Source organism: Triticum urartu, chromosome 5 (assembly GCF_003073215.2).
Source record: "Triticum urartu cultivar G1812 chromosome 5, Tu2.1, whole genome shotgun sequence".
In the NCBI taxonomy this organism is placed as follows: domain Eukaryota; kingdom Viridiplantae; phylum Streptophyta; class Magnoliopsida; order Poales; family Poaceae; genus Triticum; species Triticum urartu.
The window spans coordinates 76,286,058-76,305,361 of NC_053026.1; the positions used below are offsets into that span (position 1 = coordinate 76,286,058).

A 19,304-nucleotide genomic window follows, 5' to 3' on the forward strand; every position below is an offset into this window, starting at 1 on the left:
TGTGTTTGGATGTAGGCATTCAAGGCTGGAAGTCGGCATTGGTATATGCCATCCCGAATATGTTTGGATGGCCTAGACATTCGGCCGTGGAATTGATCCTTGATATCGAAGCGTTCTTGTTTTCAGTTGCCCTCCCCGTCTCTCCCCTCCACCAATTCGGAGCCCACGACCACAGTTTTCATCGATATTCCCCTTCCTGCGTGGCCACTGGCCTCCCTCTCCGTTGTCGACACCTCGTGGCGGCCTAGCAATGTTTCGCCAGCCCCCACCCCACTGTATTACCGCCCCATCCTTTTTGTTGAACATGTGTACATACGTAGGTCTGGGTTTTGCATGCTGCACTTGTAGTGTCTGTCTTCCTCTGTATGTACGTGTATCTTAGGAGATAAGACACCGATCGCACCCCTTGTATATATATATGTATATATATGTGCCTAGTGCACAATCAATGAGATATCGATGCACCAAATCATTCGCTACATGGTATCAGAGCAAGTCGATCCTCCCACTTCCGCGTATCCTAGCCGCCGCCGCCTCGGGCCGCCGCCGCCGCGCCACGCCCCGCCGCTACTCCCTCCCCGCACGCGCCTTCCCTCCCCACGCGCCTTCCCCTTCCCGCCGCGCCGCGCCCCTCCACCGTTGCGCCGGCCCCTTTCCCAACCCTAGCCGCCATGTCATCCAACGCCTCCTCCATCTCCAACCCTTTCGTCGGGCCGGATCCTGCTGAAATCCGCGACATCAACATCCACGAACGCGTCCCCGTCGTCCTCGATGCCTCCAACTCCACGTACTTCGCGTGGAAGACGTACTTCTCGCTGCTCTTCCGCGAGAACAACCTCGTGGATCATGTTGACGGCACCGTCGACTCCCGCGCCATGATGGACGGCTTCGAGTGGACCGAGATCGACGCCACGCTCGTCCGGTGGTTCTTCACCACCATCTCCAAGGACCTGTTTCACACGACCGTGAGTGATGGTGACGACGCCTGCGCCATGTGGGTTAAGCTAAACGGCCTCTTCACCGACAACAAGCTTTAGCGTCGTGTTTTTTGCAGCAGGATTTTTTTGACTGTCACCGGGATGTACAGTCCATCGATGACTACTGCCGCCGCCTGAAGACGTTGGCGGATGAGCTCCGTGACATTGGCACCATAGTTGATGACGACCTCCTCCTCTGCATGCTCACCGCCAGCCTCAACGAGGACTTCGGCAATGCCGCCTCCAACCTCACCTTGATGCTGGAGCCATCCTTCCCCAAGTTTGTGGCGTACTTGCGGTTGGAGGAGCGCCGGATGAAGGCGGTCAAGAAGCGTGTGCAGCATCACGCCCTCACCGCCGGTACCTCCCGTGACGCCCCATCACTAGCCGCCCCGCCCGCGCCACGCCACCAGCCGCCGCCGCCCGCGCCCCCGCGGTATTTCCCCCTATCGCATGCGCCTCTCGCTACCCCTAGCAACAGCAGTCGGGTGGCGGGCGCCGCGGCAACCGCTGCGGGGGCGTTCGCAAGCAGCAGCAACATGTGCCGGGGGCGGGAGGGCTCGTTAGCAGCAGCAGTAGGCCACCCCTCCGTGGACTTATGACACCAACTCGTGGACATGCTTCGTCCATGCATACTCGATTCCGGTCCCTTGGGCCTCGTCTTGCGAGCCACCAGGCGCTCTTCGCCGCGCAGAACGCCGCCCCCTACAGCGGCTACGGCGCCACGCCCCTGCTCGCGCCCGCCTACGGCGCCGCGCCCCCGCCGGCCTACGAAGGGTCTTACCCTCCTCAGGTGCCGCCGCCGTGAGACCCGACCCTTCTCGCCGCCCTGCACTCCGCTCCGTCACCAAGTACCTACGGTGGCAGCGGTGACTGGTACATGGACTTGGGCGCCACCGCTCACATGACTGCTCATCTCGGTAACCTCACGTCCGCCACTCCCACTCGTATCATCGTTGGTAACGGTTCCTCTCTACCCATTACACATGTCGGTCATATGTCGTTTCCTCCTACTTCTACTCCCATTAACATGTCTAATGTTCTTGTGTCTCCTAACTTAGTTACCAATCTTGTTTCTGTTCATCGCCTTGCTCGTGAGAACCCTATCACCGTGAATTTCACGATATCGGCTTTTCTGTGAAGGACGCCCATGCACGGATGGTACTCCACCGATGTGACAGCCCGGACGAGCTTTACCCGGTGCATCCCTCCGGTGCCACTACCACCCGTCCCACCGCCCTCGCCGCTAGTGTCGATCTTTGGCATGCCCGCCTCGGTCATCACAACTCCACAGTTATGGTCAGATTCTTCAGAGTTTTTCTTTGTCATGTAATAAGGTTGACGACCACTCTTGTGAGGCCTGCCGTCTTGGAAAGCACGTTCATCTCCCCTTTAGCGAGTATACAAACATTTTCACTTTTCCATTTCAGTTACTGCATAGTGATGTTTGGACGTCCCCGGTTGCGAGCAACATGGGCTATTTATACTATTTGGTGATATTGGATGATTTTCCCATTATGTGTGGACATTCCTTCTCCGCCGCAAGTCTGACGCTCTTGCCACACTCACGGCCTTTTATTCATATGTCACCACACAGTTTGGTCGTCCTATTCTTGCTTTGCAAACTGACAACGAAAAAGAGTTTGATAACGTCGACGTCCGCAATCTCCTTGCGTCCCACGACACTATCTTTCGGCTCACTTGCCCCTACACGTCACAGCAGAATGGACGCGCCGAGCGCGTCATCCGCACTCTTAATGATTGTATCCGCACGTTGCTTTTCCACTCCTACGTGCCTCCTCGGTTCTGGCCGGACGCGCTTGCAACCGCCAGCCTCCTCATTAACATTCGCTCGTGTCGTCCATGCTGGAACTACACTCCTCACCAGCTCCTCTTCGGTGTGGTTCCATCTTATGATGGTCTTCGCATTTTTGGGTGTCTCTGTTATCCTAGCACCGCGTCCATTGCTCCTCACAAACTCGCTCCCCAGTCACTTCCTTGCATCTTCTTTGGTTATCCTCCCAACACCAAAGGTTACCGGTGCTATGATCTAGTGTCCCATCGCATTTTCACTTCGCGGCATGTGTACTTTGATGAGCTGGTGTTCCGTTTCAGCAGGTACCGTCATCCCGGCGTCTCCCGCGGCGCAGTTCGCCCCTGCCTCCACCTCCAGCGAGCCGCCCAGCCACGCCACCAGGCTCGGCCTTGCCTGCACTCCCAACGCCGGCCGCCCCCGTCGCTGCGGCCCCCTCAGCCGCCTCTGTCATCGCACCCCCCGGCCGTCCCCATCTATGTGGCCCCTGGCGCCGCCGCGGGTGACCCGTCGGAGCCCTCGGAGACCGGCTCTACTTCCTCCTCGCCGGTCCCTCTCTCGGCTCCGACGGCTGCGGCCGCACCTCTCACCGGTGTGGTCACTCGGGCTCGGACTGGGACATTTCGTCCTAGCACGCGCTACACGTCCAACGAGTACGCGTGTGCTGCATCTACCTCGGCCCCGTCCCCGCTCGCCACCTCCGCTCGTGCAGTCCTTCGGGATCCGAACTGGCTAGGTGCGATGCATGAGGAGTTTGACACCTTGCTGAGCAACCGTACATGGCAGCTTGTCCCGCGGCCTCCCCGTGCTAATGTCATCATTGGGAAGTGGGCCTTCCGCCACAAGACTCGCCCCGATGGCTCTCTCGAGTGCTACAAGGCGCGTTGGGTGGTGCCCGGCTTCCGCCAGAGTGCCGGCGTGGACTTCACCGACACCTTAGCCCCAGTTGTCAAACCGGGCATGATTCACGCTGTTCTCCAGCTTGCTGTTTCTGGCGCCTAGCCGGTTCACCAGCTCGATGTTTCCAATGCTTTCTTGCATGGCCATCTCCACGAGCAGGTGTTTTGTGAGCAACCTACTGGTTTCGTCGACACCGATTATCCGGACCATGTGTGCTTGTTGTCCCGTTCTCTTTACGGGTTGAAGCAGGCGTCTCGGGCCTGGTACTAGCGAACCGCGGCCTTCCTTCAGCAGCTGGGGTTCTGGTCCACACGGTCCTATGCCTCCCTGTTTGTTTACCACCAGTGCGCCGCCACCGCATACGTCCTCCTGTATGTCGACGACATCATCCTGACTGCATCCTCGCCAAAGCTACTTCAGCAGATCATAGCTCGCGGCGGCACCGAGTTCGCCCTCAAGTACTTGGGGGCTCTTCACTACTTCCTCGGCATCGAGGTTGTCCGCCGTGCCACTGGCTTCTTCCTGCACCGGCAGAAGTATGCTTACGAGCTTCTGGAGCAAGCCGGCATGCTTAATTGCAAGCCCACTTCCACGCCTGTCGATACGAAGGCTAAGGTGTCCGCCATCGAGGGCTCTCTGGCGTCCGACGCTCCCTTCTACCGCTCCATTGTCGGTGCACTTCAGTACCTTACACTGACGCGTCCGGATATTCAGTACGCTGTCCAGCAGGTGTGCCTCCACATGCATGCTCCTCGTGATGTCCATTGGGCTCTGGTGAAACGTATTCTCCGGTATATACGTGGCACCATAGCTATGGGCCTCACCCTGACGGCATCTCCTGACACCAGCCTTGTCACCTACTCCGACGCCGACTGGGCTGGGTGTCCCGAAACTCGGCGATCTACTTCCGACTACTGCGTCTACCTCGAGCCCTTTCTGATTTCGTGGTCGTCCAAAAGACAACCCACGGTCTCACGATCGAGCGCCGAGGCCGAGTACAGGGCTGTGGCCAACGCCGTCGCGGAGTGCTCCTGGCTCCGACAGCTACTTCGGGAGTTGCTATGTGAGGTTACCAAGGCCACGCTTGTCTACTGTGACAACGTCTTCGCGGTCTACCTCGCTGCCATCCCTGTTCATCACCGATGGACGAAGCATATTGAGCTCAACATTCACTTCGTTCGGGAGCACGCCGCACTTGGTCTTGTTCGAGTTCTGCATGTGCCCACCGATCAGCAGTTCGCCGATGTCATGACAAAGGGGCTACCCACCTCGACTTTCAAGGGCTTTCGGTTCATTCTCTGCGTCACCGGCGACGCTTCGACTGCCGGGGAGGGGGGGGGGTTGAACATGTGTACATGTATGTAGATCTGGGTTTTGTATGCCGCACCTGTAGTGTATGTCTTCCTCTGTATGTACGTGTATCTTAGGAGACAAGACACCGGTCGCACCCTTTGTGTGTGTGTGTGTGTATATGTATGTATATGTGTGTGCGTAGTGCACGATCAATGAGGTATCGATGCACCAAATCATTCTCTACACTTCTGAAGCTCTCCCGCCAGCCTGCAGCTCACGGACATCACATCGCCGCCTGTCTCGGCCTGCTCTCCGCGCCTTGCTCTGTGGCAATAGTGTGTCGCTATAGTAGGGCTGCTGCCGGAGGTACTCCCGTCTTCCTGGAATTGATCGCTCTTATGCCCTGGGAGGTCTCCGTGACATGGAATCTGCCCGCATGTCGACTGGAATTTAATCCCTCTTATGCCCTGGGAGGTCACCGCGACATGGAATCTGCCCGTGTGCAACACAGTTGTGCTTTTAGTTTCTGTATTTCTTCTCGGTTTCCGTTTTTTTGGAAAAATGTTCATCCAAATCTATTCACTGTGATTTAGTTTCGAAAATCTTAACACGCGAAAAGCAACAGTGAAACGGTTCTTTATTTGGACACACGGTTTAAGGGATAAAACGTTTTGATATAATGAATCTAAAAAACTCACAGGTTGTGACAAGTGTCTATCGCATATGTAGTTCGTAACTTTGTTACCATGAGAGGAGATGGAAGTGATATTTACATAAGGTACCTCTTAAGTAGTGATTACGCAGCTTTCCCTTGAAAATGATTGAAGGAGGGAGCTTCTAAAAATAACATCCTCCATTATTCTTAGTTCCGTAGCAACATAGTGTTGGCAGTGCCTTCCCTGACACTCCGGATTCGCTGACTTGCCGTGACCAAGTGAGCCACGCTACATCACCGTTACCTTAGCCCACACAGGAGCCATCAGATTCCCATTCAACGCTCAGATCAATGATACCGTGCACCGCTACAGTACGCCATCTACAGAAGCAAACAATGAACTGCTGCGTCGGTGAACAGTGCTCGTCCATAGTGGATCGATCTGGGCCACTCTTATTCTATCGGACGCTTTACACTGGCTAAGTCAGGCTAATGTAGCTGGAACTTAGCCACACAAAGGCAGCGAATCCGAGCCCCTGCCCTGAATATGATCATACGCCAGGACTTTGCCGAGGAATAAAGAAGCATGAAACAAAGGGAAAGTTGTGTATTCTGAATGATACAATATTTAATCTTGAAAGTTGGATCACGAACACGAAACCAATTTGGTAAAGCCTAAAAAGGCAACCCCAAACTTGTGCCTGTTTTATGAAGGCATAGATGATTTTATCTGATTAGAGAGAAAAAGCTGAGAGACTGCATGGGTAAGTTGGCATAAGCGACGTCTTCTCCTTCAGTCCACGCTCCTCCTTGTCTCGGGAAATAGTTGCCAAGTAGTCTTCTGTTCATCACGGTATCGACATTTTTGGATTGCCAAAGCAAATGAGTGTGTTAGGAAACAACAAAAAGTGAACAGAAGTCATGTAGGAGATCGTTCGCTAGCGCTAATACTACTTGGATTAACATACCTTTTTCCAGCTTCTAGTCATCCTTCAGTTCTGTGATTTCTAATGCTTGGTGATTTCCAAGGTGGGTTTCTTGGGGTGGTTGGATAGCAGTTCTGTGATGGTTTTCTCTGCATCCTTGAAGGAAGAATCTCCAGCGCCTGCACAGTAGACGGTGGTGTGGACTTGGCAAAGATAAGAAACTGAGAGATGGCCGACTCCCTGAAGCCTGCTCTCCTCCCCAGCCTTGAAGTAGAGCCGAAGCTTTCGAAGCTGTGCCATCGCACCTTCTCCGAAGACAAATCCCAGGCCGCCGTCCTGGCACTCAAAGCTGAACACCTGAAGGCTGCGGAACTTGTCGGCCGTGATGGTCAGCGAGTTCTCTGTGGTCAGTAGGCAGCGAAGCTTGAGGAACACCAGAAGCGGCAGCTCGCCCAGGACCTTGAGACCCTCGTCTCCGAGTTGAGCAATGGCGATCTCTAGGTGGGTGATGCTCGAGCTGGTGTCCAGTGCCATGTTTGCTGGAACTCCACTCAAGTAGCAGTTTGGGCTCGTCATCATGAACTTCTGAAGAGCACGCGGAGGCACCCAAGACTTCACCAGAAAATCCAGGGAACTTGTACCGCCAGCAGCATCGAGGAACAAGGACTCAAAGGTGGGGATTCCAGATGAGCTCGACAGGCCAAGCTCGCCCAGGGAGGTCACGAAGCTCTTCCTCTGAGCTTCTGTGCTGCCATTATCATCCGCGAAACACCACTTCACCCCGAGAGTCCTGAGCCTCTTCAGCTTGGCAAGCTTAGCCAAGCATTCCAGTGAGTTTTGGTCCCCGATGCTGACCATGGAGAATTCCTGCAGCTCGTGCATCTTATCAACTTCTGCTGGCAACACATTGGCGTCCGTGGCGAGCAGGCTGGCTAGCTTTGGTAGCTTGTTTGCTGCAGAAAGGTTCTTCACACTGGTCCGTCTAACGTCCAAGGTTTCCATGTGTTGGAGTTCATCAACATCTTTTGGGAGCACAGTGACACCTTCTCCGCCAAGACCCAGATACTTGAGAAGGAACAGCCTGCCTAACCCAGCAGCAAGATGTTCATCTTTCAGGCCTTCCACGTCTTCCAGATCCAGCACCCGTAGCAACTGGAAATCTATGAGGTGAGGTTCCATCCACTTGGCGATCCTGAAGAGGGTAAGGGACCGGACTTGATACAGGTTCATACTGTCTGCTTCTGACTTGAGGATGTCATCGTCCTGATTGCTGCTGAGGGAGAGTCGGCGGATCGCGTCTCGCGGTGCAGCGAGAACCAATTCAGCGTCCGTCGTGACGAAGTTCTCTTTGCTCGACAGGGACGCGATGAATTCAAGGATCACGCCGTGGACAGTGCATCCCACAGGCTGGTCGTCGTTGTGGCCAAACACCGGTTGAATTAGCCTCGTGTTGATGAGGGCGTTGAAGTAGCTTTCTCCCCTTTTCCAAGCACTTGCTTCGCCTGCTGGGATGAATCCTTCGGCAGACCATCTCCATATCAGGCGTCCCTTCTTGATCTCATAATACTTGGGAAAGATACTCAGATACAGCAAGCAAGTCTTCAGTGGCAATGCAAGGTCCGAATAACTAAGGTATAGTATCTTTCTTATCCCTTGCAGCATGGAGTACTGCTTCAGCCCTGACATAACATACTCCTCAACCTTCTTCCAATCTGCCAATTCCAAAAACTTCCTGGATAATAATCCAGCCATGACAACAATGGCTAGTGGTACGCCATCGCATATTTTGGATATGTCGTTCAGAAAACCGTCCGAATCAGATGGTGGTTTTCTTTCCAAATCAAATATCCTGCTCGATAGCAGTTTTTTGGAGTCAACCTCACCAAGTTGACCCATCGGATAGATAGTATCAGTTGGACGGTTGCAACATAATTTGGCCACGTCGTGAATGCGGGTTGTTGTAATTATCTTGCTTCCATGCATACCATCAGGCAAAGCGCACTTGATAACTTTCCAGACCGATGGCATACATATATCATCAATGACAATCAAATACCTAATATGTATATTTAGCGGATATCAGTAAGATGGGTTGCAAACAAAAAGGTATACAAGGACTAATCCAATAGATGACAACTGAATGCATAGACCATGTGAACTCAAAATGTGATAAGTGAATCACGCACACATAAGTCCTCTTACAGAAGTGGAACTGAATACATAGACCATGTGAACTCAAAATGCGCAAACCTTCTGATTGCATTTTCAAAATGATTGCCATCTTACATCAGTGGAAAACATTTGAGGATGAGAATTTTAACCTCAAACCAACAGCCATCTCTTTCTTGCATGAAGTGAAACTGACTAAAGAGGCACTACAAAGACCATTTGACATGCCAATCAGCATCAATAGCTCGGCAGAACATTTGAAAGCAAAGAAATTACAGAATCTTTCATAATAAAGTTCTTAGCACTCTTTTTTTTCTAAAAAACATCTTAAAGAGAACCTCAATCTAGTTGCGCACAGGATAAAACATAAGCAATGCCATCACAGGATAAAACATACAACTCCCCATCAAGGTGCCCAGTCACGTAGGTGCCCCAAACAAATAATCAAAAGAGTTGTTTGGATATTGTGTAAGCAATGCGACAGATGATGATTTTTTTGTGTTTTACTCTGTTGCCTCTTACTTTGTTGAATTTCAGATTTAATAACCATATTACTGAGTAAGTTAATAAATGGCTACGCGCATCGAGTGCTATGGTGCTCCTTCTTTCTAAAAAATGTTTTGATCAAATGTGATATAGTAAACATGAATAAATAAACTTCTAATATGAATTTTATTAGAGATATCGTAGGAAACAGTTTGATTCGAGCATAACGGTTATTTTTCCTAAATTTCTGATATTAGCTCAATTGCTGGGACATTTGTGATCATGTGGTTCAGTTACCTATGATAAAGTTCTGAGAAGTTTAGTTACCCCTAACAAAAACACTCAGAACTATCATCTCTTAGAGGATGGCTAATAGTATAGCAAGCGGATGACTGTATCCATCAACAAGCCCCAAGACCACCCGCAAAAAAAAAAAAACAAGCCCCAAGACCGTTGCCCCTGACATCCATTGACCACTTAATCCCAACATCACCCAGTAGGCGACCTCGTCACCAATACCGTAACACACAACCACTGTGACTTTAACACCCACGAGTGCAAGGAGTGCCCGAGACGCTCACGTTGGCCAAACTTGGCCGTAAATCAATCCGACAAACACCAGAATCGCCAGAGCTAAATGATCAAGGACGGATGTGGCACAACAAGGCCGAGCAGAGGACCACAACCTTCATTTTTTTCCACCATTGCCACCGGTAAGTGGATACTTCTCTATTTTTTTTCTCGCATCACGCAGCCCCATAATAGACTTTTCTCATAAAAACTTCCCATTCTTTGAAGTTGGAGCTAGCTGGAAGTCAATCATGATCCAGTGCTCTATGGTGGAGCTGCAACTCTTGGGTGAATCCGTTCCAAAGTGAATGGGGTCAAGCTTAGCTGATTTTGGAAGGATGGAGCAATTCCAAACAGGCTCCTAGTATTATAGTTGCTGATGATTTTTTCTATAAACCTTGTCAAATTTTACACCGTTTGACTTTCTGTTTTTAGCACTGAGGGAGTATGAGTTATCGGTTTGTCTAATTCATCTCTAGATGTTTTCTAAAGATGTCATATCTAAACTCCCATAAATAACGCAACAACAAGGAACAAAAAAAAGCTAGGACAAAAAAAAATAGACCACAAACATAATGGACATCAGGTATGTCACATCTAGATGTGTCCTAAACAGACCCGTCACTTATCTTCTCTACTACCTAAAAAAACGTAGTGTTCCGTTTTTCCTCTTACGTTTCCTCCAACCTCTTCGTGACTTCGTCCCATCCCCGACGTACGCTGCCTCCCTCTCCTCGTCCGATTTTTCACCCCCACCAATCTTCAAACAGGAAGGTCTCCCTGGTCCCTGCCACAGCATAATTTCCTACAAATCAAAGGTAGATCACGACAAGACCCACACACACAATTCTCGTGGGATCCCTACCTACGCTAATATCTCTCGATCCCTTCCATCTACTCCCTCCGTCCGAAAATACTTATCATCAAAATGGATTAAAAGGGGTGTATCTAGAACTAAAATACATCTAGATACATCCCCTTTTATTCATCTTGATGACAAGTATTTCCGGACGGAGGGAGTATAACTCCTAAAATATCTCTCGATCCCTTCCATCTATACCTCCAAAAATCTCTCTTTTCCCTCAAAAGAGAAAATTTCTCTCTTCAATACTGGTGTATATATATATACACACATCCGATCAGTCGACATCCGCCGCCTTCCATTGGGCTTCCAATTGCCTATAACCCACGCACGGCCATGTGATCCGACGTGAAAAGCCTTGGATGGCCGCGTGCAAAATCGCTCATGTGCTCTATTGTTACCTGGCGGCTGTTGAGCGGGACCTGGCCCTCCGTCAGGTCGAACGCGGATTTATAAAGCACGGGTTTCTGGACACCGCTTATCTATACCCTTCAATACTGCTTTGAGATCCGTGCGACACAATTAACTTACAGCATAAATTTTTCTTTTTTTTGTTCCTTCAAAACAAGACAACATATGGACTTCAAACTTTGCAGGACAACAAAACATTCTTACTACAATGTGAGAAAAAAAATTCAGATTTTTTTGTCCGACATAAATATACAAAATGATATTTTTTGAGTAAAAAATATTATTTCTTTGTATATATGATCCACGAAAAAATCTGAAAGTTTTTTCCCACATTCTAGTTAGAATGTTTTGTTGTCCTACAAAGTTTCATGTTCATATGTTGTTCTATTTTTAGGAGAAATAAAAAAGACAAAAGTTGCTCACACGAATCGTGATGTAAAAATGAATGGCTAGATAAGGGGTATAGGAAAGCCTATGCTTTCTCAAATGTTAACCCCGTCATGATCCTTGCATCCCATCCGCCATGTTGTCCGATCTAGCCCTCAACGTCCGTCGCCGCGCCATCCGATATCCTCAGAGCCCATCCGCAGGTCCGCCTGTTCGCCGCGATCTTCCTCCGTTGACCGATAGAATTGGCACCAAGAGAGCATAAATCACGGCCCGGGCAGCCCGGCAAGTCGGGGCGGACTCGAGCATGGTGAGAGCTGACCAGTGACGCCCCGAAGGCCGAGCTGTTGCAGTAGAAGAAGTTGCATCAGACTGACGCGGTGGTGTGCATCGCCCATGATGAAGATGAACACGCCTCTGGGCGCAGGTTGAGCTGGGCGGCGTGGTGCTGACAACTAGCATGGCCAGCACCACCAGGTACTGGTGCAAGGTCCACACCATGTACGGGGACATGCTAGAAGAATACTATGCTCTGAAGCATGTCATAGGAGCTTCCTGATGCTGGTGTAATCTTCCAGATCTTGCCGGATGAGAAGGAAGTTATTTTCACGCCCAGGTGTTAAGGGCATCTCCAGCCGTTGGCCCACCAAGGGGCGCATAAAATCACCGTCTGGGGGTGAGCCGGCGTAAAAATTGAGCCTGGGCGAGTTGGTCCCCAGCCGCCGGCCCCAGGGCCGCCCCAGGCACGTTTTAAAATAAAAGAATTTCGGCGAAGTTCGGCTTAAACACGATAAAATTCGGCCAAACATGATAAATTTTAGCCAAACACGATAAATTTCGGCACATTTCGGCGAAATTTGCGGATTTTCATTACATAGCACATATACATAAACTAATCTAAAGGAAAAACTGGCTGAAGTCGCCGCCGTCGCCGCCATCGTCGTCGTCGGCCTTCTCCTCCTTGACGCGGGCGCCCCTACTGGACCCCTGCCCGGCGTCGCCATGGCGGACTGGTGGCGGCGCATCGTCGTCGTCGTCGTCGCTGTCGCAGATGACGGCGACTCCGCCTTCGTCGCGGCCGCGTCGACGCTCCGCGAAGCGAAGCAGGGCGCGCTGGCGCTCCTTCGCCTTCTCCAGGCGCTCCTTCTCCATCGCTATGGAGTCCCTGCGCGCCCATTCCAGGGCCGCGTCGTCGTCGTCGAGCTCCGTCGTCACCGGCGCGGCCCGCTCCTTCTTCACCGGCACGAGCCCCGGCTCCGTCTTCACCGGCGCGAGCCCCGGCTCCGTCTTTGGCTTGACGAAGCGCGGAGGAGGAGCCGACGAGTAGGCGCGCCGGCCGCCCTCGTTGATGACGATGCCGGCGCTGCGAGTGCGCCGGCCGAGCGGCGTCTCCGCCGCGGGCTCGGCCTTGACGCCGAGCAGGGCCGGAGTGCCGGAGGAGTGCGATGAAGATCGGGAGGAGGAAGAAGAGGAGGAGGACCAGAACCTCCTTGGCACCCATGGCCCGGCGCGTCGGTGCTGTGCCGGGGCGGCCGCCCTCGCCGGGTACGCCAACGGCGGGTCGTTGCCGCCCTCGAGTGTGCGGCCAGGGACGCCCCACCACAGGTGGCGCCCCTCGCTGTTCTGCTGGCCGCCGACCACCGGCGCGCCGTTGGTGGACGCCAAGCGCTGCTGCTGGCGGCGCTCGAAATACGCCGCCCAAGCCGCGTGGTTGTCGTCGGCGTACTGGGGGAGGGAGAGTTGGGCGTCGATGAGGGAGGCGCGCACGACCTCGACTTCCTCGGTGAAGTACTTCGGCTTCGCCACGGCGTCGGGCAACGGGGGAATGGGCACTCCCCCGGCGCTGAGCCTCCACCCCGTCGGCCCGGCGCGCATGTCCGGCGGCACCGGGATGTTCACCTGGAACAGGAGCCAGGACTCCTGTTCGCGGAGCGAACGGCGGCCGAAGCCGTTGGCCGCCGCCTCGTCTCCGGGGTAGCGTTCCGCCATGGCGACGGGCTCGGGAGAGGTAGAGAGATAGAGGGAGGGGCTGGGCGGCGGCGCTCGGGAGAGGTAGGGAGAGGGAGGAGCTGGGCGGCGGCGAGGGGCGGGGCTGGTGTGGGCACAGGCGAGTGCAGGCCACCGGCTATATAGCCGCGCCGCACCCGTGTGTACGCGTGCGAGGGAGGGGAGGCGTCGGCGCGTCGTCCCGTGACGCGCCGCCCGTGAGGAATCAATGGTAAGGCTGACCGGCGGCAGCCTTGCCATTGATTCCCCGCGGGAACCGAGGCCGTTGGGGGAAGACGAGGCGCCGTATCGCTGACGCGGCGGGCCCGCGGCTGTTTCGCGCCAAAATAGTTCGCCCCGGCGCCCCCGGGCGCCCCCCAGCTCGCCGGGTTTGGCCTGGGTCCGCCGGCGCTGTTTTCGGCCCAGGCCGGCAAAAATCGGGCTTCTGGGGGCGCGACTGGGCCATTTTCTTGGCGCCGACGCGAAAAAAATCGTCTGGAAAGGCCTTCCTGTGGGCGGCGCTGGAGATGCCCTAATGGATTTAGGCGCTCCACCCTTGATGATTCCTTTTAAGGTAGGTTGTTTTGTCCATTATTATTTTGGCCATGAATCTGTGATGTATCAATTAATTGGTTTACTATCTCCCTACAATGTGTGAGATAATAGCAAATATTTGTGCAACTTTCATTTGTCATGATGTATCGATGAATTTCTTTCTTAACCTACAGGTTGCTAAAAATGACATCAGAAAATAAGAGAATTCTACCCACTGTTCTTGCCAAATCGTACAGATCAACTAGGTGCACTGCATGATTTAATGTTAGTGTCATTTATTTTATTTGATTACTATTAACATTTATTGTGATCACTAATTAGCAAAAAAGATCAAATCATATATGAGGTCAAAGACAATTACTATTCGGACGGATAAAGAACAAAATACATCACCATTACTTGATTTAGTACTTCTAAACCCTTTAATTAGGCATCAAAGGATGAGTGCCCTTACAAATGATGACATCTAAGAACAAGCCGTATGCATAATCCAACAAAGAAGGTTAGCTATACCTTTTTTGTTGAGGAATTGGTCAGCTACATGTTGACAGGGAAAACTAGGAATATGAGCTTTAGCCAGGCATCAATTTGTATCACTCTCAAACATTTGATCAAGCGGCTAGCGCAAGTTGGTTGTCTACACTCAAAATCAGGCCAACTGTTCCCCACCATGAACTGTTCAGAAATCCCCTTCCCTACTTGCACACCCCTACACATAAAAGCTCATGCAAAAAAATGGGCATATTTAGATAATGTGGGCATTGGTTGTTGTTTTGTGTAAGCGACCTTATTGTGTATTTCAGGAATTTGTCGAAGATAATCATGGATGGTGTAGTTCACTCTTGCCATGTTAGGCTTTGCATATTGTGCATCAGTGGCCATCAGTTTGGATTCAGAAGTAAAAACACTTGATAATCATGAGAACTCTGAAGCTGCTATATGTTAAACATGATTGGTGTTGAACAACTAGAGTATGTATGCTCCCCGTTGCAACGCACGGACATTTACCTAGTATATCACAAAAGGTATTTTTTTTGTACTAATCTAGTATGGAAGACCTTTGTTTCTGCATCTTGCAAATGCAAGGAAGTTCGACCTTCGAATTTCTCATGGTTTCGGACATGCCGCCCATATTTGTAAATAAAGAAAGCAAATTTAACCTAACGCCTAGTTGGGATGGCGAGTGACTAGCTATAGCTGGTCAACCTAAATGCATCCATCGTACTAGTACGTCGAAATAGATAGCAGAGCACACTGCACGGAAGAACTAATATGACAGAAAAATGTAAACTAGCTAGGGATGCGATAAAGCAGGAAAACAACATATATAGTTGGTGGATGCGCACCTCTTGTTTTCGAGGGATTCTCTTAGTTGTTTGATGACTTGCTGCTCCTCCATTGATTCCAAGCCTGCAGGTTGCCCGTCGCTGACTTGAGACAACATTTCCAACAGAGTGGTCCGTATGTGCTGGTTACGGCCAGCATACACGAAAGCATGGCACTCAAATCTCCCCCGAAGCTCATGATACACCTCATTAGCAAGTGTGGTCTTGCCAAGACCTCCAAATCCATGGATCGATACCACCCTCAGCTGTTGCTCTTTGTCTCCCATGAGATGGTCAACAACTTCCATTGTCCGCCCATCGATAGCCACAAGGCGAGGCTCCTCCTCGTAGATCAGCTGGGTAGGGATGATGGCGCTGCTGGGTCCATGTTCATCGGCTTCAAGGGTGTCGTTGGTCCCCAGATTCTCCAGCTTGTACCTCTTGTGCCTCTCGTTGGCGTCTTTGAAACGGTCGGTGAGCTCTGTGATTTCCTCCGCGAACTCTGGCGTCTTTGCGGACGATCTCCTGTCCAGCAACCTCCGGAACAGCTTGGGGGGCTTGCTATCTGGTGCTGGCGCCGAACGCTGCTGCACGTAGATGTCGATGCAGTCTTCTGTGTCGTAGCCCACCTCGCGGACCTGCCTTGTCCACTCCTTGGCTTGCACATCTGGATCATCCCGCGTGGCAACCTTGAACAGGAGAGCTTCCATGGTGCTCAGCTCGCCCTTGAGACTGTTGGTTTCCTTCCGCACCTTCTTCTCCTCCTTCAAGTTAGCCAGCTTCACCATGAGGGAGTTCATAACTCCCGTCGAGGCGCTCACCATAGCTCCTCCAACCATGATGCTTTGGTTTCTGACCTCGCTTTCCCCTTCCCACAAAAAAAGAACAAGGAACCAGCTAGGTATTTGGATTGTATGCTAAATCGACCGGCGCACTAGAATGAATGCATGCTCCGAACAAAGGATTAACACCCTTTCTCGGCGATAGATCTGAATGAGTTAGGAGCGCGGTGGTCTTGAATAGACAAATAATGGGTCCTAGCTTCTCCCAAGTCGTGGAAGTCTCGACCCCCAACGAGCTGACTATATTGCCATACTTAAGGCTTCCATGTGCATCTTCAGTTGATTACATACCACTAGACGCTCCTTTAGACACCGACCCATATGCATTTTTTTTTCCTGATATAGGACAATATATTAATATTAAAAAGAGTGAATTCCATTTTTTCCCCTTTACTTGGATTCGTAACTAGATAAAAATTTGCAGGGGCATGCAGGGGTGCGCGAACACGCACTTGTTCAGCCCTTCCCGGCCATATGATTTTCTCGCGATGCGTAAAGTAGTTGGATCCCGCATGAGGGCATAGTTTTAATCTTTGAAACTTACCATTTCGTATCTGAAACTTATGATTTTCTCGGTCGCTCGTATCAAGTTTCAGAGTTGAAACTTTAAGCCATTTTTAAGTTGTGATTTTGCCGGTCGCTCATACTAAGTTTCAAAGGTTAAATCTTAACATATTTTTTTTAAACTCTTCAGAATGGATCTTATTTGAAAGCCCTCATCACGAGAAACACAAATACAAAAACAACATTTAATTTGTTTTTTTGTTTAAAATATATGAAAGATTGAAAATCGAAAGCCAAAATAAAAGCATGCGCGAGGGACTTTGTGCCCCTACACAGGCATGCCACAAATCCTCTTCCATAAAATGAATGGTAGATTTCAACCTGTGTACTAAAACTGTACATTAATATGTACATGTTATCTATCTTGCTAGCAAGCTAGTTTTTCTAGAAAGGATGTGGATGCCATGCCTCTCTCCCCCTCTCGCCGGCATCGACACCAACTTTGCCTCTGGCATCCACCTAACCTTCGTCGATACCGTGTAGCTTCCGTCGCCCTCCTGTCCCACTTTGATTTGCTTGCCGGTCGCCTTCGTTGCTGGAATCGACCCATGCCACCGTCACCGCAGCCTAGATCCTGTGGACGACAAAACCCATCTCGAGCTTGGTTTGGTCGACAACGGAGCTGACTGATGACCAGATGCCGTAGAGCACACGCTGAGGAGCTAGGTGGTGCCGGAAACCCGGCCACGTCGGCGAAATCGAGATCACCGCAATTTGACTTCGACGAGCTTGATCAGTGATAGAACTTTGAGTAGAATCTTCCTCCTCAGAAGACTGTGGGCCATCACGCAGCCCCACTGACGACCCGTAGCTTTCGCATCGCCTCAATGTTGCTGACCGAGGATCTCACCTCCTCCGCCCACAAAGAGTTCGACGAATTGACTAGGTGCATTTATTTCTTCATTTTTTACTCTTTTTGCAATCAAATTGAACCTATAACATGCGTAGTGTAGATGAAGAGGTTGGTGGAGATGTTCTTCGATGACTCTTCGTCGTAGTCGTTGTCGTCGTCGCCGCCGTCGTCGTCGTCATCGTCGGAAGACAATCGTGATTTCGAAATGACCATTGCGGTGATGGTTAACGAGGATTGGTTCGCAACCAATGCAACCTACCCGGAGAAGTATTTTCGCCACAAATTTGAATGCATCGAAGTCTCTTGCTCACCACTGTAAATTTTGTTGAGAAGCATGATCCATGATTCAAATTGAGAAGGTGCATCGGGAGAGATAAGTGTGAGCCCAATGATGAAGTCTGTCACGACTATTTGAGTGCTTGCTTATGGTTGTTAGGTTGACACCTTTCATGACTATATCTGCATTGGGGAAGATTCAGTCTTGGAAGCCATTCAATATTACACATGATCCATGAATGAAATATATGCCAGAGTACTTGAGGGCACCAGATGATGAAGAAACTAAGAGACTGTTGGGTTTGAGTGAAGAACAAGGATGGAAAATGATGCTTGGATCAATTGATTGCATGCACCGGACATGAAAGAATTATCTTGCAGGATGGAAAGGCCAGTACAAAGGGTATTCCAAAATCATTGTTGAGGCAGTTGCATCGGAGGTTCAATGGATTTGACATTCATATTATCGAGATCACCACTCATGGAAAGGCTTGTCGTGGGAGATGCTCCTCCTTGCAACTACATTATCAATGAGCATGCATACTCGACGGGTCCTCCATGAGCCACATTTGTGAAGACAATCTCGCTTCGTCAAGGCAACAAGAGATCCCACTTTGCAATGCATAAAGAGTCGGTGAGAAATGATGTGGAGAGAGCTTTCAGTGTGCTCCAAAAGCACTTTGCCATTTTTGTGCCCCTGCCACGCATACAAATCCACGGGCCCCACTACTAGAAAAAGGGCTATAGACGGGATTGACACTAATGGCGCACCAGACAAGCGGTGCGCCATTAGTATATACTAATGGCGCACCACCTTCTGATACGCCATTAGAGCTGAAACTACTAATGGCGCACCTGGCCCAGGATGCGCCATTAGTATCAAATTTTTTTTTGAACTAGTGCGCCTGTCCAAACATACTAATGGCGCATCCAGACACAGTGCGCCATTACTAGTTGTAACTAGTAATGGCGCACCTGTCGGAAAGTGCGCCACTAATGTTGTTTTTTTTATTATATTTTTTATTTCTTTTTTTGTAAAACTGCTAATGGCGCACTGTTCGACCGTGCGCCATTACTAGTTTTAAACTAGTAATGGCGCACTGTGGAACAGTGCGCCATTAGTATGTTTTTTTTTGCAAAACTACTAATGGCGCACCACCAGAAGGTGCGCCATTAGTAACCTGGATTACTAATGGCGCATTTAGAGTTGGTGCGCCATTAGTAAGTGGGCAGCAACAAGATATTTTGGAGAGCCTCTCCTACCCACACTCACTTTCTCCCCACTTCATTCTCTCCACCTCCTCCTTGTCTCGGGTGCCTCCTCTTTTTCACCTCATTTCCACCATAGATTCATTCAATTTAAGTGGTTGAATTTCCTTGTTTTGATAGGTAAGTAAGGGGGGAAGCTATATTTATGTTGTTCTCCCTACAACAATGTGCACATGCACTTTTTA

At 50.7% G+C, this 19,304-nt stretch overlaps 1 protein-coding gene across 2 annotated transcripts; it reads right to left on the bottom strand.

The window, feature by feature from the left end:
- Positions 1–6,225: 6,225 nt before the first annotated feature.
- On the bottom strand, positions 6,226–16,415 carry LOC125507968 (disease resistance protein RGA5-like). 2 transcript variants are annotated; one of them, XM_048672512.1, is made up of 3 exons: positions 15,337–16,415; positions 6,607–8,620; positions 6,226–6,476 (listed from the first exon to the last, which is right to left on the bottom strand). In XM_048672512.1, exons 1-2 carry the CDS (start codon positions 16,152–16,154, stop codon positions 6,646–6,648), a joined length of 2,793 nt encoding a protein of 930 aa, XP_048528469.1. In that variant the 5' UTR covers positions 16,155–16,415; the 3' UTR covers positions 6,226–6,476; positions 6,607–6,645. The 2 variants fall into 2 exon arrangements, with proteins under 2 accessions (XP_048528469.1, XP_048528468.1); XM_048672511.1 differs by having other exon boundaries at positions 6,226–6,479; positions 15,337–16,414.
- Between the last annotated feature and the right edge of the window lie 2,889 nt (positions 16,416–19,304).

What these genes read in the sequence shown, in the direction of transcription:
- LOC125507968 (XM_048672512.1), bottom strand. Translation starts at nt 16,154, where the DNA reads ATGGTTGGAGGAGCTATGGTGAGCGCCTCGACGGGAGTTATGAACTCC. An exon ending in GAATCCCTCGAAAACAAGAG is followed by an intron (nt 8,621 to 15,336) that starts GTGCGCATCCAC and finishes TATACATATTAG; the next exon opens with GTATTTGATTGTCATTGATG.